We start from the raw sequence: 21,265 nt of genomic DNA, 5'->3' as shown, positions 1-21,265 counted from the left end.
AAGAGATCTCTGCATTTTAGTATCCAGCACAGCCACTGAATAGGTTAGTGAATCTGAGCATCAGGTTGGCACAGGGTGACCAGATGTCCTGATTTTAGAGTGACAGTCCCGATTTCTGGGTCTTTTTGTTATATAGGTTTCTATTACCCCCACCACCCAACCCCTGTCCCAATTTTTCATACTTGCTGTCTGGTCATCCTAGGTTGGCATATGGAGACTCTGACAGCACAGCTCTGAATTCCAGCAAGCCAGCTCAGGCCCTCCTCCTTCCCACGTACATAAGCTGTGTGCTTTGCTGTTTATTGTGCAGGATTTTGAGGGTAAGACCTCAAAAGCTACAGCAAATCAAACTACAAAGTTCATTCCAGAGTCAAACTTCTTCAGTGTTCAGGAGTGTTTGGATCTGGGGTCTTGGTTCAGGGCCCATGAAAACTAAAGGCTTGATCCCAAGGCCACTGAAGTAAATGGAAAGACAGACAGTGATTTTAGAGGCTTAGCATCAGGCTCTCAAAGTCCTGTCTGCTTGTCGAAGATAAGATCAGGGGTTTGTACTGACTGAGGATACCCTCCCCCACCTCGCTGGGCCGCGTGTGTGGATGTCATCTGGCACCATCTGCATTTCAGAGTTTGGCACATGGGGATCAATCCTGCAAGGTCCCCAGCTCCCACTGACGTCAGCAGCAGCTGAGAACTGCTCAGCATTTCTGGACAGGTGTTGAAGCATCAAACCTATAGTATATAAAGTGCTTTAGGATTTTTCACATTGACAGAGATGCTGTAGAAATACAAGGTGTTATTCTGATTAATAAATATTGAAGGGGTCCGGGGGAAACCACTTTGAATGGATTAAGTTTTTCAAAGAAAATAAAATGCTTTTATTTTTCCCCCTCAAACAAATATTTCTCTGATTTTTCCTCTATAATCTCTTTCACCTCATCCAGATAGGTCTTGCATATTCCTGGTCGAAGTGCATGGCATCTAGGGGGTGCCACTTTCTCCAATTCCTATTCCCTTTTCCCCACCCGAAGGTTCCCAACAGTCCCTCTCCCCGCCCCAATCACACCAATTCCACACTACGGCGTCAGCCACCAACTTGGGCAAGGGTGTGCCACATGCACCCATGATGTCTCCATGTGCCTATGGATGTACTGCTCTCTTTTCACTCACCCCTTGTAAGCGAGTCCCTACAAGGGCTGCACATTCCTACTTAACCCACTGTGGCTTGAAGGCGCTGTGGGGAAGGCAAAAACAAACAAAAAAAACACCCTAGTCTTCCACCAATTGGCTCATGGAAAACAAATTCCTTCCTGGCCCCCTAAACAGGCTATCGGCAGATCTGCAGCATCTGTCAGGCTGGGTTCTCATCCCTAGTTTGGGTGGATAGGGTAGGGATGCTGAAACGGAGCATGGCCCCCACTGCTGGTTAAATCCAGGGAGCTGGGGACTGCTGATCAATCAGTACCCCCCACCCCCAGCTGGCCAATGAATGCTGGACACTCCAGGGGGAAAGGGGGAAGAAGAGCTACCCAGTGTCCCTCAGCAAGTGTCCCCTCCCTCACTACTGCCACATGCTTTACAAAACTCTTCCCTAGGGCATCATGCTTCTTCAGTGCTGGGCCCGCCTCTGGTACCAACAATGCCAAAAGGAAGCAACAGCACCATAGGCTCTCCTGACCTGGAGATCCCCCCACTGTCACTACGCTAGCATTAGGGTCGCTCAGTTAGGCAGATTAACTCAATTTCCACAGCCTAATGTCTTCCACAATAAGGCTTAGATGCTATACTGCACTTCCCCCCCCACACACACCCCGCAAGGCAGGTATTATTACCCACAGTGTATATAGTGAGAAAATTGCAGTCGAGAGGTCACCTCGCTGACCAATGCCATGCAGAGTGTCCGTTTCAGGGAGAATTCCAGAGTTCCTAGCTCCATGCTCAGATGCCGCAGACCAAACCTCGCTAAAGACCAGCGCCATGACCCTGCTGTCTGGAGTGGGAAATCACTTCTAACAACTGTGATTGGTAATCAGAGCTGCAGCTAGACCCCATAAATATCACACTTCACTTTCTAGCTTCAAGAGTTTACGATGCTTTTCTGGCCCACTCATCAGTACTGCATGACTACAGAGCTACAGAATTTCTAAGTCCCCTAGACCCTCTATCTAACGCATCCTATGCTGACTCTGCTGCTATCAGCTGGAATGGAGCCAATGGATCTCTGCTACTAGAGCTGTGGGAAAGCTAGGGAAACTGACAAAACCTCATGGTTTTGCTGGATTTTTGGAGCGAGGAGGTCATTTTTATTCCCTCTCTAGCAAAGTCCCTGTGTGAAAGTTTTAAGCCTTGAAAGTGTAGAATTAATAAACGTGGTGCATTTTCTTTGAGCAGCTCTCCCACCCCAGTCCTAACTTTACTCTGAGAGGTCCTGACTTCTTGGCAGAGCAGCGGATTATGACCTGGCATAGTGTTCAAGGCAACTGTCTGCCTGGAAAGGAGTTGCATTGTATGCTGCATCTCAGGGTGAAAGGAATTAAATAATAACATCGCAACACACACACACACACACACACACACACACAATGCCATAAGAACGGCCATACTGGGTCAGACCAAAGGTCCATCTAGCCCAGTATCCTGTCTTCCAACAGTGGCCAGCACCAAGTGCCCCAGAGGGAATGAACAGAACAGGTAATCATCAAGTGATCCATTCCCTGTTGCCCATTTCCAGCTTCTGGCAAACAGAGGCTAGGGACACCATTCCTGTCCATCCTAGCTAATAGCCACTGATGGACCTATCCTCCATGAATTTATCTAGTTCTTTTCTGAACCTTGTTATAGTCTTGGCCTTCACATCCTCTGGCAAAGAGTTCCACAGGTTGACTGTGCATCATGTGAAGAAGTTCCACAGGTTGACCATGCACTGCGTGCCATAAAAGGAGGATCACAAAAAGCCTGAACTATGTACCATTAAATGCCAAAGGATTCAGCTGAGAGAATTTAAAGGCCTGACTTTCCGAGGCGCTGTAGTTCCTGCTGACTTCAACTGCTTAGCACTGCTGAGAATCAAGTCTTTAAATGACTTCACTCAGTTACTGTGTCTAAAAGCAATGCAGTTCAAGGAGGGTTCTGGTCAAATGGGCAAAATATTCAGAACCAACCTTCTTTATGATGCTGCTGTTTTAATTATTTTTTGAACATAGTAGGTCTCTAACCCAGAATTACCTACGTCAGAAGGCCTGTTGAGTGGTGCTGATGATGGGGCTGTGGGCATCTTATGGGCTGCCGCTTCTGATGCCACCTACCTGAACATCATTACAACTCACTAAAAATGATGGACTGTTTTCAATGAATGTATGTGGGTTTTATCAGATTTCACTGGTGACCTTATAAAAATACAAGCACAGATTCTGACAGGAAAGGCAGACCCCAGTCTGAAAACTGAGTTGCACATCTTAAAGACCCACTTGGCAGGCACCAAAGGCCGGTCATTTGCCCAGCACAAAAATATAAATCACTGATATCACCCAAAAAAAACTGTGATGACAATTCAGATTGATATTAATTTGTCCACTTGTAGATATTCTGAAAGTATTTACTCTCAGTCTATAGCACTCCCAATGGCAGGCCCTTTATTCCAAAGCATACACTTGGCCTGTTGGAGCAAGAAAGCAGACACAGTAAATATAAACGTTCGGTAGCATAACAGCAAGCGGTGGGGCACAGCGGCAACACCGCAGAGCACTCAGAGCAGCTAAGTACATGGACAGAAACAGATCTGTGCCTGGGCTAGGCACCAGCAGGAAGAAAAAGTGTCACTGACATAAATCTAAGACCAGGGAGCTAAAGAGCTCACCCAAATCTGAGTTGAATTTGTGTCAGTCAGTTCTCTTGGCTGCCTCCACCAACTGCGGCTTGATGTTGTAAAGTCTGCCCATGGCTGTTCTGCACACCCTCAATCCACTGTTTCACACTGTGACTTTATACAGGCTTATTTGGGCCTAACAAGGTCCTTATTTTTCTACAATGCAGGAAATAAGGAAACCAGTCATCAATTATTAGAAGGGCAGCAGATCTGAGCCGTATGGCTGTAAAACAGATTTTTCTTTAATGAAACTGAATTTGCATGTGCCAGGAATAACAAGTGCCTAGGATCAAAATGTAAATCAAACCTAAAGGAGAGTTTTCAAACTTTGAATCATTGGTAGCAACAGACAAGCTCAGAAGGAGTGTGGTATGATTTTGGAATGTCTTAAAAATGTGTGACTAATAAGACTTCTAAAGATATTATTTGTGAGTTAGTATTTCAGTCTCCCCACAGAAAGAAAACATCATACCAGAGAAAGGGCCACGTTTGCTGTAATAACTGTGTTAGTGTGTCACCATCTCTGGGCTGGGAAGAAGGGCTTGTATGTTAGTTTCTGAAAGCACAGAAAGGGAAGAGACAGATGAAAAGTATTGATATTCTGGTAAGGGGGGCAATGAGAGGATAAAACTGTGTCTTTCTCCAATATGTTCATGCTTCAACACTAGCTTGACATTTTAATTGATCTCAGCTCAGTCTCTGGTGGACAGTGAGCCACATCACAAAACTACTGCACAAAATCTGGTGCTGGTAGGGATTCCTGGCAGCATCTGCGTAAGAGAGAGGCCCAGCAAGAAACCAGCATGGAGGCTCAGTCACCCATACAAGAAGGCGCCTTGGAGGACAGGTTACAAGTAATTGTTAGAAATATTTATGTAGCAAAATAGTAATTAATTTTTAATTATTCTAACAGAATCGTCAAGATGCACACATTCCTACACTGAGCAACAGTGTCATCTTAGTGGTGAAACCAAAACCTCCTGAGCCCATCCTTGCCCTACACTTTGTCACCATCACTCATGACTAAAATTAGACCCTGAATCTGCAACCGGATTCACACGGGCAAAGTCCTGAATATGTGCAGAGCTCCTTTGACTTCAGAAGTGAGTTTGGCCAGAGAAAGCAGACGGGAAGGACCCATGAAGTGATCCCTCTTACAAGAGGGCTTCCTCTGCAAAATGAAAGTAACTATGAGTTTATTTAGAACAGTTCATCCAGTTCTGGGAGAACACTTTATCTAGTTCTCTGGAACCCGAGAAGTCAGTTCAACTCCAGAGTCAGACTCATAAGACTTTAAGGTAAGAAGGGACCATCATGATCATCTAGTCTGACCTCATGCACACTGCAGGCCACAGAACTTCATCCACCCATTCCTGTAATATACCCCTAATCTCTAGTTGAGTTACTGAAGCTGGAGCATCTTAATTGGTCATATTCTGCAACACTGACATCCTAGATTATCCAGAAGGGACCATTATGACCACCCAGTCTGGCCTCCTGCGTAACACTGCATTTCACTTAGCAATTCCTGCACTGAACACAATGATTTGTGGTTGAACTAGATCACATCTTTCAGAAAGACATCCAATCTTTATTTAAAGTCTGTAAATGATGGAGAATTTACCACATCCTTTGGTAAACTGTGCCAGTGGTTAGTTCCTTTACAGTCAAAAATGTGTCTCATTTCCAGTTTGGACTTTGAGGGCTTCATTTTCCAGCTATTAGATCTAGTTATGCCTTTGATAAATGAAAGCCCTCAAGTATCAGATATCTTCTTCCTGGATACACACTTCCAGACAGTTATTAAACTGACTCTTAACCTTCTCTACAAATTAGCTCCTTGAATCTCTTATTGTAAGGCAGGTTTCTTTGACCACAAATTGATCTTGCAGCTCTTCTCAGAACCTTCTCCAATTTTTAAAATCCTTTTTAAAGTGTAAACACCAGACCCAGACACAGTATTCCAGCAGAAGTCTCACCAATGCTGCATACAGAGCTATCATCATCTCCTTATTCCCAATAATTCATCCAAGTATCATGGTACTCCTTTCCTCCACAGCATCATACTGGGAACTCAGGGTCAGCTGGTTATCTACAATGATCCTTGAGTCCTTTTCAGAGTCACTGCTTTCCAGAACACAGTCTCCCATCCAACAAGTACAGCCTGCATTCTCCCTCCTAATTAAAGATCATGCACATTGTTTGACCGCTCACAGCTAATCAAGTGATCCAGATCACATTGTATCAGTGGTCTTTTCTCATTATTATTTACCATCCCACTAACTGTGTGGACATGTGCAAACTTTATCAGCTATGATTTTCTACTTTCTTCTATATCATTGATAAAAATACTGAATGGCGTTGGGCCAAGAACTGATCCCTGCAGAATCCCACAAGAAACACCACAGCTGCTTGATAATTCCCCATACACATCTAGGTTTTGATATTTATTCATAAGCCAGCTTTTAATCCACTCAATATGTGCCACACTGATTTTGTATAATGCCAGAAAGTCATGTGGCACTAAGCCAAATACCTTACAGATGTCCAAATATAACATATCAGCACAGTTATCCTTATCTACCACTCCTGTGATCTTGTCAAAAAACTATAGCAGTTCTGTATGATTAGACCTATTCTGCATGGCACAATGTTGAATGGTACGGATTCCATTTCCATCCATTAACTCTTTGCTAACAGAGTTTCACTGAAGTTTTGCCTGAATACAGAATACAGGGTATGGCTCACTGTAATGGAGACAGCTATGAGACAATGGAAGAGCTGTAACTCCCCTAAGAAAATAGCCTCTTGCACAGTGACTGTGGGAGAAGGCCCTGAAAAACAGACGGCGAGAGAAGAGCTGTGAGATGTGGTGGGAAGTTATAAGAGCTTGTAGAAAGTAAACCAAGAGCTGTTGCAGAGTGCTGGTGTTTGGGCAGCCCCAGAGAAGTTGATATAGGAATGGCCATGGCACAGTCTCCTGTACCAGGGGAAGCCTCATGAAAAGTTGCAAGGAATGTCCTTAGATAGCAGTACTGCTTCTCTTTGAGAGAGACAGGATGGGGAATTCTAAGGTGCTGTGTTGCTGGAGCTCTATTGCAGCAGCAGTGTATGCACTTTCTGGTGGAACTAGCTGATGGTGGTCTCCTGCCAACATCAGGTCCCAAAAGAGAGTGCTGGTGACATTGCTGAATGCATATAGCTTCTACCATCCACCTTTTTTGAATCACCCTAATTCTCTCGATGTAGCACATTACTAAAACAATTCGCACTTGGTTTCATCACTCATGCACCGCTTTCTATACTGCCTGCACCCATGCACACGTTCACTTCCTTTTCTAAATCATACATTGCTTGATCTATTTTTAGATTCCTTCCTTCTTATTGCAGTGCAAGTGCTGCTCATATCATCCTTTCGATTCTTCTACACATTGGCAAATAGCTGCCTTGTTAAATCTTGACTATTCTGCTGAAAAACCTTCTTCTGTGTGATTTACCATCACCAGGGGCTGTCTGTGTTTCATCTAGGAGCTCAGAGACATGAATAAGTCACACAGGGCAGTGGTACTAGAGCACTTCTGTGCTGCCAGTTTTTCTTAATATTTGGAAGATGGAATGCTCTCAAAGAATAATAATTACAATCCTAGCCTAATTAAATATCAGTGAGGCTGTTGTCTTCTTCAGAACAATGCCTGGCATTTTCTATCTCAAGAAGCAATCCTGGGTTAACAAAGGCTTGTCTTCAGAAAGCCATAAAACAGCTTACAACTGTTTTGTACATAAGATCAATAATCCCCATGCCCAGCTGTTCATTGCTGGCTCTCCCACTCCTACTTTCCGGTCACTTTTGTCTGCCTCTTTTCTGTTGTGGACCTTCTCAGAGTTTTCTTGACAAACAGATATGATCATGTCCTCCAATATCCTTGTGCATACACCGCATTTAAAAGGGAGAAAGAGGTGTCACTGACATTTGTTAACTGAGTCAGATAGTAGCAGACTGGGATACTGAAGGGTTTTGAGGGCTCCTCCTAATACCATGAGGTAGCAGAACAGAGAAAGGGAATGGCAGGAAGAAGGTAATGAGAAAAGGAGAAGCCAGCAGGGAGAAGATAGAAGGCACTGGAAATCTGGCTCATTTACTAAAATACCCAACATCGGCATAGAAAATCCATTGTCATGCTCCACAGTGATGGGTGCATCGGAAGCCTAGATTGATAGCAGCAGAGGGATAGTGCATCAGAAGAATTTGTGGCTACTAAATGTACATAGTATTTTCTTTGAGCTGCAGAGCCTGAAACACTTTGGCGGATCACATAACAGTCCTTCTAGTATCTACATTTAAAGTACAACTAGTTTACCCAACAAGCTAAGATTGCATTTGTAGGTTGATTCAAGCGGTGGAGGTCTCATCTAACTTCTCTTGTTGTTTTCTTTGATGGTAGTTAGCAGGGCTTCATTTGTTATGAAAGAGGTGCTGAGGCTCAAGCAATTAGGTGCCAGGACTCGAGCAATTTGTTACATTCATGACTGATGTGGCAAGCCTGAGGTGCCAGGGCTCTGCCCTGGCACAAATTAAGCACTGGTAGTTGGTACCATGATTCAGTTTTCCCTGAATCCAAGCTGATTATAAACTGGGAGTTATTTTTCATGGCAAGTTTTCTCGAGTCTTGTATTATTGAGACTGTGAAGCTGTCTCCCTGACATCTCAGCACAATCCATCTACTGTGAAGCCTCTACACCATATATAAAATCACCTTTATCACTTCCAGTAATGGCTGAACCACTTGTGTTCTTGGTTTGTGGGTCCCCCAGCAACTCCTCAAGCACTTGGTACAGAACTCCACTATAAAAATTAACACTCCCCACCTCCAGAAAGTAAAGATCCCTAAAGCACATTACTCCCATCCTGAGAAAGTCATGCTGGGTCACAGTGAAGCAGTAGGTCATATTTCCTTATACACAAATGTCTGCAAAATCCTGTTCTAATACATTCCCAAGACTTTCTTAGCTTGACTTTCCCAAAGTAAGGCTCTTAATCTGCAGAGAGGCAACACTGAGCCTTCGGAGTGCTGGGATTACAATGCTTGAGGCTGCATCTTTCATCTTATTTTAGAGCTGAGTTAATATTTCAAAACACTGTTCATGAATAGCTTTGCATCAGCTTTCCAGGTTTGTGCCCCTTTATGTTTGCTTTCTGTGACTCATCTAGCGAAAATAGACATTAGCAAAAATATTTGTGGAAACAGCACGTTTTAAGTAAATATCCAGAAAGAATGATTTCTGAACTAGCAATCTCACACAAGTAACCTCAGTGTAAGAGCTCCATGACTGCATGCATTAAAGAGAGAAAGAATCATGTGATTAATGTGTTCAATCAAAACCAACCAATATAACCTGAATTTCAGAATTTGCTCTACGACAGCTCCATAGGCCAGAAAATGATTCAGCAATTATTTTCAAGTAACTCACTTTCAAGACAAAACCATGAGCTGCTTGTTGACAGTTTGCAGAAGGAAAAAAAAAGGTAACATTCTCAGATAAATTATATGCTGCAAATCATTTGCTCAGTTCAAGCTAATTTCATTCTATACTTACAAAAAGAACTTTTGCAGATTAGATCCTCTGGGCTTGATCACTTACACGACTGTAATTTCACTGACTTCTGATGTAAATCTGGAGTACTGTATTGAAAATCAATGGAATTACTCCAGATTTACAAAAGTCAGGAAAAGTGGAATCAGTCCCTCTGAGCTGTTGACTAAATGTAGATCAAGTCTGAAAACTGACACTATAGCAATCAAGGTGGTGTAAGAATCTAGGTAAAGAGATGATTAGAGCTGTGTTTTCTTTAGGAAACAAGTAGAACAGATTATCAGCTGCATTCAAACCTTGCTCAGATTAAGCGATGGGGTCATCAGGGAGCTGATAGCAGTTCTCTCATCCCAAACTGTCCAGCTTCAGTGCACGTTCGAGCTGCAGAGGCATACTCTGAATTACACCACATGCATACAGTCCTTCGGGGACCTTACACCAGCAGAGCTGAGGTGTGATGGATCTCCCCTGACCCTTTAGGATACGGGGGAGTGGATATAGGGGATGATGGAGTGGATTCAATGCTGCCAACTTTCCCTGAGGACAGAATTCCCCTGCACAAGAAGAATACTCCACTGGCCAGCTCCATTTTAAATCCACTTTGCAATAATTCTTTATAACTCCATTTCTAACAACTTGAACTACTACTGGGCATTGAACTAGACCTGAGGAATGTCCTTTACCCCTCAGCTTCCTTCCTGCAGTGAGCTGGATAGGTGGTACCAGGAAGTACAAGCAGGGTGTCTGACCAGGAGTTCTCGCCTTCCTGGAAACATTTTGGATAATGATAGTAGATAATCCTTTGCACTCACCTAGCATTTTTCATCTAGATCTCAAACCACTCTACAAAGGAGGGCAAGTGCCATTATCTCCATCTTACAGATGGAGAAACGGGGATGGGTGTACATAGACTTACTCAAGGTCCTCCAGCAACTCAGTGACAGAGGCTGGGATAGAACCCAGGCCCCCTTAATCCTCCTCTACTATGGTATCTATTTACTCTGGTCTAGTTGACTTCATCTGACATGACCCTTGTCCCATCTCCCCCTTCACTGACCCTTCCCCAGCTCTGGGTCTCACTAGGTCCACGTATCGACTGCAGATTGAATTTATTGTGCATAGGCTCTTCTAGCAGCATGCAATCCACAGAAGGCCTGAGAGGACCATGTGAGGCCCAACCAGGAAATAAAAAGCTTAACATGGAGTTGCTGATTGCCTTACTCCAGAGTCCCAATACAGGCCTGCTTCTGCTGCCACTAAAGTGAACATAGGAGCAGGACTGGGCCGTATACTGTGATCTCTGTTTCTCAAGAGAATATGGGAGGAATTTTCAAAAGCACTCAGAGCTGGTCCAACTCTGCTCCCATTGAAGTCAGTGGTAAAATTGCCTTTAAATGGGAACAGTTAGGCCAACACGGAGGGCAAGTCTATGCTACAAAATTAAGTCGACCTAAGTTACGTTGACGTATAGCCACCATAATTAAATCGCTTTTGCATGTCCATACTACGCTCCCTGTGCCAGCAGTGTGCATCCTCACCAGGAGCGCTTGCACCAATTTAAGTGTCAGTGTGAGGCATTGTGGGACGGCTTCTGAAAGCCAGTAACAGTCGATGTAAGCAATGAAGTGTCTGCACTGACACTGCATCAACCTAACTACATGGTCCTAAGCGCTAAGCCTCTTGCGGAGGTGGAGTTATTAAATCAGTGTAGTGGGTAACACGGTGACAGCTACATTTTAGTGTAGACGTTTAAAGAGTTAGGTCAATGTAAGTTTACGTCGACCTAACTCTGTAGTGTAGACCAGGCCTGAGTGTTTATGAAAATCCCATGCTGGAAATCCTTTCAGGGAAAACACTGGTAAATAAAATGGAAATTTCTTTTTTACTCACAGAAAACATTCCCTGTGCCCCACCCCACCTTGCCAGATACAGATGGGGAAAGAGCAGGATTTGCACAAAAAGGGATAAGTAGAGAGATCTGTTTTGTGGTGAACTGAGGCCTTTTGAACCAGAGCGCTGCCTTCCTCAAACATTATTCCAGTCCCATTTGATGCTCTTTTTCGTATAGTACTCCTCTTCGGAGATGTTCCAGTGAAGAGCTCTACATACAGTAATTGTAAGCGAGTGACTGATCATTTGCCCTCAGTGTGGGATTCAGGTTAAATTAAAGCCAGCTGCTCTAGAGAGGGGCAGGAGAAGAAATCAAAACAAGCAGATCTAGAAATTAAATGCATAAGAAATCACTGCTATTCTTTCACATTAATAATTAAATCTAAACTCTTCAAGTCCTGTGCACCTAGAACAATTTTCTTCATTTTATGACTTCTTAATAAATAAATAAATAAATCATCCTGCGCTGTTGTCTGTGCCCCGATAACTCTGAAATGTGCTAGTCATCTCTCCCAGTTAAATATCCTGTTTCATAAACCTACTCCTAGATATTTGAAACTGCAGATCACTTATGTCTAGCTTTAGGCATTTGACATTCCACAGAATTAATATTTAAACTTATTATAAAGGAATTGGGGTTGTGTTAACCATGAAGTATTTAACAGCATTTTGTTTCTTTTGTTTCAAACTATTTTGTTTCTTATCTAAAGTGCATGTTATGTTATACACGCAAATAAGAAAAAGTACATAATTAAATTAATACATTTACTGCTATTTTCCTTTTACTGCACTGAGAGTTAGATAGACTTAAGAAGTGGAAGCTATCAAATTTCATTTTTAAGATAGAATTCTAAGTGTATTATCTTTCTTTGCCTCGGGGGTTGTTGACTTCAGTATTTAAGCTACTTAACCAAATAAAATTATCAAAAAGCAACAAATCACTGGCACATATTTAAAATAACCTAAGGCCTTCCATGTCATGCTGGGAAGTTACTTGGCTCGAGTATCGTCGTATATAATCTAACTCTTATCTTTTAAAAAAAAATCTCAGTTACGAAATATTACTTAATTTTAAAAAATTAGCCTCTGATTTACACACTGGATGATCTCTGTCTAAAGCAACATGTGTAATTTATTTACAGCGTTGGAAGGCAGGCTAAATACATCATCTACTGTTATGCAAACTTCTACTAGGTATTAAAATACCTGGTCCCCCAGAGACACATTTCATACAGTTCAGCAATGTTCCAAAATAAACTAAATCTCCAGCCCCTTAAAAACTTAAAATAACAATTGAGATCTGTATTAAAAAGTGTTTTATAGTATTTGATTATGTCTACTTAGAACCATTTTCTCCTCTGGTTAAATGTGCACAAAAAACGCAAACTACCACACAATAAAACATATTTGCTTTCTCCTTATTCCAGAAAGACTGATGTATTCTCATACCCACAAATCCTTCCTCCTCCTTCACCGGAAAAACCTTGAATACAAGACTCCAATGCTATTTGAAATGCTTTGCATTAGCTCACCCTTAAGACAAAGCCAATGAGATTTATTCTGTTACAATGTTTTTTATTAGTTAACTGTGTAAAGCATCAAAAAAACATTCAAGCACTGTGAAACAAAAGGCCAAACATACTTCACATTATATTTACACAAATGCAATGACCTAAAGGAGAGACAGACAACTAGATCATCACTTTTGAAGATCTGAATATGTAAGTTCTTGCAATTCCCAACTTCTAAAAGGCAGAATTTGAAAAACTAAAAAAGTCAGAATGTGGGTCTATTTCCTATAGCAGCTCTGGCAACTCACTTTTCCCAATAATCACCAGTGATGAATAATCATTTCATAAACCTAAATTAACCATACTAAAGAAAAAAAAATCCTTGTGCCAGGTTATCAGTGAAGCATGGATTCTGCAAACAGAAAGCAGGAGATACCCTCTGGGGTTTCACATACTGAATGCCTGAAAGTACAGTGGAGAAAAAAAAAAATCTTGGCAACTATTCTTCAAAGTTAAAACTGAAAGGTAGAATTGGAATTGAATTTAGATTAAATGGTCTTTGATTTTAACATGCCACATTGAAAATTATTCCTTTTATTTTAGTGCTTCAACCAGTCATTTTGTCCACTTTATTCCAATGTTCAGGATTTTCGGGATATGAGGTAACAGCTGTGTCATATTCAGAAACACATCTTTGCTCTTGTTTTCAGATTTCTAGGGTAAGATTACACTGTATGAGAATTAGCAAACACCACCCCTGCTTTTGAGCCAAGCTTTTTTTTTTTTTTGTATTTATAAGTTGCATCAGTGTGCTGGGAAATAAAGTTTTGAGGCTGACAAATAAAGTAAACAAACTAGCCCTATATTAAAAGGAGTTACCGTACACTGTGAAACGATTGCCGGATTGCGTGACTTCTCTGGTCTGTTGACATGTACTGATAGAAACCTGGAGTATGAAATACAGCAGTTTGCATCCATAATCCCCCTCTAATTGCCCAGTCAGCATCTTTAAACATGTTTCAAAAAAGCTCTAAAACAGAGGTATATTCACATTTCTACAATATTTATTTTGTAATCGTAATGTTGATCAAACATGGAAGTTAACCTACAATATCCTAAATCTGCCACAGACACATTCTCCTGATTATTTCACTTCCAAGTTTACCGACATATTTAATGTAAGGGCTGATATTTGTTCAGCACGCCTGACAGCATAGGGTATATCTACAATATGATTATGGCTGAAATACTGACCCCCATCAAAGTCAATAGCAAACCTTCCATTGACTTCAATGGAGCCCTATACAATTTCACCCTATACAATTAAACAGCAACCTACTGCACATCTTTGCTCATTGTTAAGGAAGTGAATCTTTCTGTAGAAGAAAAGTACTATTCATAGTTTCCAAGCCAGAAGGCACCATTGTGATCATCTAGCCTGACCTTCTGCATAACACCGGCCATAGCATTCCCAAAATAATTCCTACAGCATAACTTTTACAAAAACATCCAATCTTGATTTAAAAATTATAAGTCATAGAGAATTCACCATAACCCTGGGTAAATTGTTCTAATGGTTAATTACCTGCATTCTTAAAATTTACACTTTATTTCCTATCTGAATTTGTCAAAGAGGGATGCATTTAATAGTTTTAAGTATTCTCTCAGCCTATGGAATAACTGTCAGAGTTTATTCAGAGCCCCCTTATGACTGAATATGCATAAAGTCAGCTTGTGTGTTCTTGCAAAAGACATCTACATGCACATTTCTTTCCAAGCTCAGCAGTTTTACAAACATAATCTTTCAACGGTTCTATAGCATGGTTTTAAATCTACTAAAAATCATTCAGCACACACCTCGCGTGCAGGTGTTTGCAGGATTGGACCCTAAAATGGGAACAGCATTTAGATCTATTTAAGAATTGAGTAATTTAGAACAGTTTGAGTATTAGGTCAATAGGATGACTCAAAAGAGCAAAGTAACTCGTATTTGCAGAATTGAAGTCCTAATTTAACTGTCTTCTAGTTTACAATAAAATACAATAATTTTCCTCCCATTTAACAAAATATATTGTAAACCTAGTTTTCATTCCATGTGTCAATATAAAATTTTAAAGCCATAATAAAGTAAAGTAATCATTTAAATCCATCCTTCAAGTAGAACACAAGAGGTTATAAAATGTATCATTTTAATTATCAGGTTCATTTTTTTCTGATTGAAATAATTATATCTCATTATCATATATAATTGCTAAATGATATCTACTACTATCATCTTTCTAATAGCTCATTTATTTCTAAACTAGAAAGCTCTATGCTTTTACATTATAGATGCGGTATGCCTTTATGTAACGTATTGGTAGTTAGTTCTTTTATTTTTTATTTGCCAATTATTCTGTGTTTCATTAAGCATCTCTAGATAAAAAATGCAATCCTAAATACTGGATGCAATTAGATCCATCTTTTTTTTAAAACGGTGCAATAGCATTTAGAAATCTATGAGAGGGGCACATTCGATTCAGTGACTTCCATTCTCAAAACACAAACCACAAAGGAATTTCCTTCCGCAGAAAATAACTGAAAACTTATTTTCTCTTTTGGAAACGTATAACAGTTTTAGCTAATTTGAGAAAAAAAATAAGATTTACTAAAATGACCAAAAGCAAATGTGATTTCAGATGCAGTTTCTCCCCTATTTTCCAGGAAGGTGGGAATAAAATAAAAAATAAAATAAATAAAAATTAGGAGAGTTATGTTATATTATGCATTATTCACATAAAAAAACCCAAACAAAAAAAAGAAAACATCTATAAGATTTAACTGTAAGAGATTATTCAAAGCTATGATGCTCCCAAAATGCTAAGTGGGCTGGGTTTCTATGGGAATCAGAATGAAGTGACAAAGAACAACCCCTGTGTACTATATATGAAATTGAGTAAACATGGAAATTGTCATTCAAAATGGGACCAAAACTGCAACCCACCAAACTCAGATGCATAATTCTCAATCATGCAAGTAATCTCATTCTCTTCAATGGGACTATTTGGGTAAATGACAATCATTCATATGAGGAAGGGTTACGGGATCAGGCCCAATAAGAATAATCAGTATATCTAATATACTGTATAATAACTGGGTTAGTTATATTGCACCACCTTATGCCTTTTGTCCCAGTCCTGCAAATCTTTAATTATCCAGGAAAAATAGCCCCACGGTAGTCATCAGATTACTTATACGGATAAAGTATTGCAAGTACTGGCCCCTTTCTTTTTTACATGCCAGTTTGCTAGCATAGAACATTATGTTAATCTGTGGCTCTACATGAATAATCATATAATTATGACCCTCATCAAAGAAGTGACCAAATACTGAAGACTAAACTACTTTATTGTTTCTTAATTTAAGTAACTGTCTGAAGTGGCTCCTGAAAAGGTTTGTGCAGTTGGGAGTATTTTCCCTAATGGCACAAAGGACAGGACGAGTTAACACAGATGACTCATGAATCCAATATAATCACATGAATCTGCAAAAAAGAGCATTTCATTGTAATGATCAAAACTGCTTTAATTGGGTTTTTTAAAGACATATTGGACAGGATTTGGATGTACTTTGTCGCAATTTTTCTTCCTTACCCAAACCTCAAGTATTTTTTGTGTAACTGGTTATTATTTTGCCCCGTGCTACCCTGCAAATCACATATTATAGCATTTAAGTAAATTAAATACCACAAAACCACATAACCCCGGGAAAATATTGTAAAGTAAGTCATACCTTTTATTACAATTATTCTATGCCCAGTGGACCACAAGTGCCTCTAAGGGAACAGTGTTTGGGTGCAAATACTACAGCTTGCAATCCACTGAGATCAGAGGTAAAACAAGGAGGGCTCAGCATGTAGCACAGCCAATCACACCGAAAGAGAGGTTGGGCAAAATGTCACATTTAAAATAAAAATCATTGCCAGAAAGGGACAAATTTGAAGCTCTTTTTTTTTCAAAAAAAAGTCTGCATTTTTGCTGAAATATAGACAGCCCCAGGGGGCAAACACTTACACACCTGAGTAACTTTACTCACATGACCAGTTGCTCTGAGTTCAATTAGACTAGCTGTTCAGGTATGGAAAGTGTTTGCAGCATCAAGACTTAACACCGCGCAACAGCAGAGGAATGATATAGAGCACATTGCAACAGGCTAATCCTTCTCATTGCAATTGCCTCAAAGCTGTTAATGGGGCAGTATCTTTTTTTTTTTTTTAAACAAAAAAAATTAAAGCCACCTTTGGCAAAATGTTTACAGACAACTATAAAAATGGTTTACGCTCACGTTAAGAGGGTCCTTCCCCCCTGCTCCCACCCTTCAAAATGGGATAAACCTAAACCAGGAGGCGTATTCTGTAATCTAACCCAGACTGAAGAGGGAGTTATTCCACACGCAGTACTGAAGTGCAGAAGACCCACTGTGTGATGGCCTGAAATAAAGCTGTCACTAGTTCCTCCCTTGAAAACCTTTGCAGGGTACATTTGAAATCATTCTGATTTCTTGGTTATTTCTTACATTACGTCCACATACACCTGTCTTTTCCTATAACCTTTAGCCTATTTGCAGGGCTATTGGCAAAGTCTGGATACTTACAGATTGCCACCATTTGGCTTTTTTTTAAATTGCAATTTAGTATATTATTTGATTATTCTATAATCTAATTTTATAAGGTGGCTCTTGTTATTAGCAGGCAATTGTTGGTGTAGTAGCACCGCAATCTCCCTGCTTATGAAGCGTCTGGTGGGTGCTTTAGAAATGTCAATATTATTACTGGAAGAGAGTGAGGCTCACAGTAAGAGAACTTGAAAAATGCACAACTGTGTGTGTGCAGTTGCTATCACTTCACAAGCTGCACATCTTTAATCAGAAGGACAACGCTGCAGCTTTAGAGAACATGAAGACTACTTACAATCTGTTGCTTCAGTTTCCATTTGACTGAGATGAATGAATGCACACTGCAATTTGTCGGAAGAAACAGACACTCTACTAAGGCTCACTGGAGTCAGGGACACTTCAGAACAATGAGAATCTATCACAACAACATTTCATTTCCCCTATTCCCAGCTTCTGGTCTATGCTATAAAGTCTTAACCAACAGCGTAGCTGAACCACTCAGATTGGAAAAATCCAGTATGCCAGCATTATGCAGCAGGTGGACATGGCAAAGACCCCAATCCCAAATGTGGATAGTTTTGCTCACTTGGGTAGTACAGGTTACTTACATGCTTAAGCATCTGTAGGCTTGGGCCCTAAACGGAGAAACTGGAAGCTTTACAAAAAGGAATAAACTCCAGTGATGACTGGAGAGGAAAGGGAAGATAGTGTGATCAGTTTAGACAAATGTGTGTCCCTCTCCTCAGACTCACTTCTTTCTGCTGCAGGGACTCCAACACACAGTGGAACCTTTATGTTCTCTAGAGCATCTGAATTCCCCTTCAGATTAAAGATTTTCCCAAGTTCAACAAAGGTGAAATTTGTGTCTACTGCACACAGCTGAAATATGTGGGATTTGCAACTTTGTTTGGGGTGGGGGGAGTGCACACAGGAGGAAGTGCACAGAGCTCTAGCACAGGGATGCTGAAGTTCCTACTACAGGCTGTGGAAAGGACTGCATCCTGCCAGTTCGTTCCCCCCCCCCCGCCCCCTTCCTGCCTGATTTGTCACCAGGCACACCTTTGCTGCTTTCTCATTTTGCTTAAAAGCCCACCCATGTGTTGGCCCACAGCGGGCTGGTGTGGAACTCACTTCTGAGGGGCTCTGAGTCCCCATATGGTTTCCCCACAACCCCCTATCCCCACTTTAGAATAACAGAAGTTATTTATAATCAGAACAATAATATAGTGGCCAGGCCCATTACCCTACGTTAAAGCTCACAAAAGTCAACATTTCAAGTCCATATGTGAACAGTCTACTTTACTTTTCAATAGAAAGGAAAGAAATAGATGCAATTCCTAGTGGGAAGTATCTTACATCAGCTAGATTGAGGACATTTCCGTAGGTTTTTATAGAAAGAGAAATCACGTTGTGAACATTATAGGAAAGACTGCCTTTGCTCTAATAATCTATGCACATCTGTCTAGATATGTGGTATTATAACATGGATGAGGTGCTTGTATTGTCTCATAAACCAGATCTGTATCTCTAGCCATTATCTAGAGAGTGGAATATTTTAAAATTGAACCTTGATAAGCTAACACAATCAAATAGCAGAAGGCGGACAGGTTTAAATAACTAACTTCCAACCAAATGTAATGCCATTAGTTATTAACTTCTTTAAGAACGATAGATGAAAAGATGCATTTCTAAACTAAAAAAAATAAATTGATTTTATACAACCCCTGTCAGACATTAGGAATCCTGGGTCTGAGGACTCCCTGCTTACATACATGTTAATCACACCTTCTCAATGTCTAACATAAAAATTCAAACAATTACAGTGAAACAATTTAATAAAACTAAGCATTTACCTTAAGCCACAAGAACAGAGTGCAATAAGACGACCTAGCCCAGTGAGTTCATCCCAGGAAGCAGACCCAGCTTATATGACCATCCCCTGTGTGTTTTCCAAAACTGAGGAGAGGCTGCTCAAGGAAATTAAAGAGGATACTGGTCTCAAGATTTTCTTGAAACGTATCAAGAACTCTATGCAGTCCATCTGCAGACAAAGTCTGGTTTACATTATCTTGCATTTAGAAGGTGGAAAGAAAAAAAATTTGCAGTGTTATATAAACATTTCAGAAAATATCCTTAAGACCAGAAAGAAAAAGGTTGATACAGATGAATTTGTGTTGGATTTTGTTTTTGTTTGTTTGTTCGGTTCATGCATTTTATAACTCACCCTTCATGCTTTGATGTTTCTGCTGCTGGAAATACTCTTTGGAGCTTTTAGGACATCGGAACTCCTGTGTCCGCTGAAGGATTGGAAGCCTCTCAAATATGCTTGGTCTTTTGGGGATGAGATCTAACAGTGGCACTGACATTTCATGTGGACTTTGCTGCGGTTCTGTACTGTCGCTGCTGTTGTTGACAGTTATTTTAAAAGACATCTGAGAATTCAAAAAAGCTTTACCAGTGTTGGAACAAGTCACTTGTGGCAGTTCCTTCATAGGCACTACTTGGCATTTATCAATCGCTTCAAAGAAGGCTGCACTGGTACTAGGTTTCTGAAACTCTGCAACCTCATAGTGCATGTTTGTGTCCCTCTGCTGGAAGGATCCTTGCTTATCTCCTACATAAAACAGCACAAGGAATGTCAAATGGAATGGAAGCTGACCCTCTTTAACTCTTAAAGCAATGGAAACAACAACAGGTAAAAACACCCTACGAGCTTGTGGTCTAACATCAGGTACCTTCGTGTATTTTAGCCAGTGGGTCATTTAAAAGAAGAGGCTACTGCAAATCTGGAAACCCGAAAGGGTTAATGAATACAATCTCAGTGCGATGTTTCCTGATGTTTAATCAAACAAACCCTGTATTATTGTAACAGGAAGGTACGCCAGGACTTTCTCCCCATACAGAAGCATAAACACAGGGATGGAAAGGCACTTTTCAAGGCTCTGGGGCTGCACGGGAGAGAGCGGGGAGTTTAGCTTTTAAAACTGCTCCTAGGTTTGGTTGGTGGGTTGGTTTCTTCCCAGTGACACTGCTGGTCCCTTCGGTCATTTCGGGGAAAGGAAAAGAAAAACTTTGATTTGTTGAGGCTGGTTCCGCTCAGCGGAACCATTCAAGCAGCGACCGCCCAGACAAGAAGCGCTGCGGTTTTCACGCAAACAAGGCTGTTTCCGAGCTCCTGCCTGTCACGACGCGCTAAGCCGCTGCCCGGGGGTCAGTGCGGCTCGCCAGGGCTCCGCTCCTCTGCCAGGCAGAGCCCGCCAGGGGGTGGCACCAGCCCAGCCCGGGGGCAGCGGGGCCAGGAGCTGCCGAGGCAGATGTCACTGGACAGCAGCTCGGGACCCGGCGGCTGCCCGGGCAGCGTGCGCCAGACACCGCCCAGCCCCTCACCCCCCGGGCGCTGCTGCCCCCCGCGCTCTCCTACCTGGCCTGGGGGTGCGGGCGGGCGGGCGGGCTCCCTCCTCCCGGCCGCCGCCGCCGCTGCCGCCACCTCCACCACAGCGCCGCCAGCACCGTCCCGCCGAGCCCGAGCCCGAGCCCCCGCCCCCGCGGGGCCGGCTGTCTGACGGGCGGCAGCCCGGGCCAGTGCCCTGCCGCAGCGCCGGAGCAAGCCCGGCCCCCGAGCCAATCAGGGCGGGGGCGGGGAGGGCCCGGCCGCCCCCCGACGGGGCTTGACAGGCTGGAGAAGCCGGCCCCGCGTGTCTGGGCGGCACGCGCAGGTACAGGCAGGTGTAGCGCCCCCCTCTGGACAGGTACACAC

The 21,265-nt window shown here is 41.9% G+C and overlaps 1 protein-coding gene across 3 annotated transcripts in view; it reads right to left on the bottom strand.

Annotated features, from left to right (window-relative positions):
- GLIS1 (GLIS family zinc finger 1) overlaps positions 1-20,946 on the bottom strand; it is a 285,082-nt gene extending 264,136 nt beyond the window's left edge. Inside the window, exons 1-2 of one of the 3 annotated variants that reach the window (XM_030573308.1) lie at positions 20,930-20,946; positions 19,733-20,122 (exon numbers count right to left, since the gene is read on the bottom strand). In XM_030573308.1, the coding sequence (XP_030429168.1) occupies positions 19,733-20,084 (352 nt within the window). In that variant the 5' untranslated portion in view covers positions 20,085-20,122; positions 20,930-20,946. Of the gene's footprint in view, positions 1-19,732; positions 20,581-20,929 lie in introns of those variants that run through there. The other 2 variants (XM_030573307.1, XM_030573306.1) reach the window with 2 other exon arrangements.
- Between the last annotated feature and the right edge of the window lie 319 nt (positions 20,947-21,265).

The sequence above is a fragment of the Gopherus evgoodei genome, chromosome 8 (assembly GCF_007399415.2).
Source record: "Gopherus evgoodei ecotype Sinaloan lineage chromosome 8, rGopEvg1_v1.p, whole genome shotgun sequence".
NCBI classification, from domain to species: Eukaryota; Metazoa; Chordata; order Testudines; family Testudinidae; genus Gopherus; species Gopherus evgoodei.
This window is presented reverse-complemented; position numbering and strand designations above follow the sequence as displayed.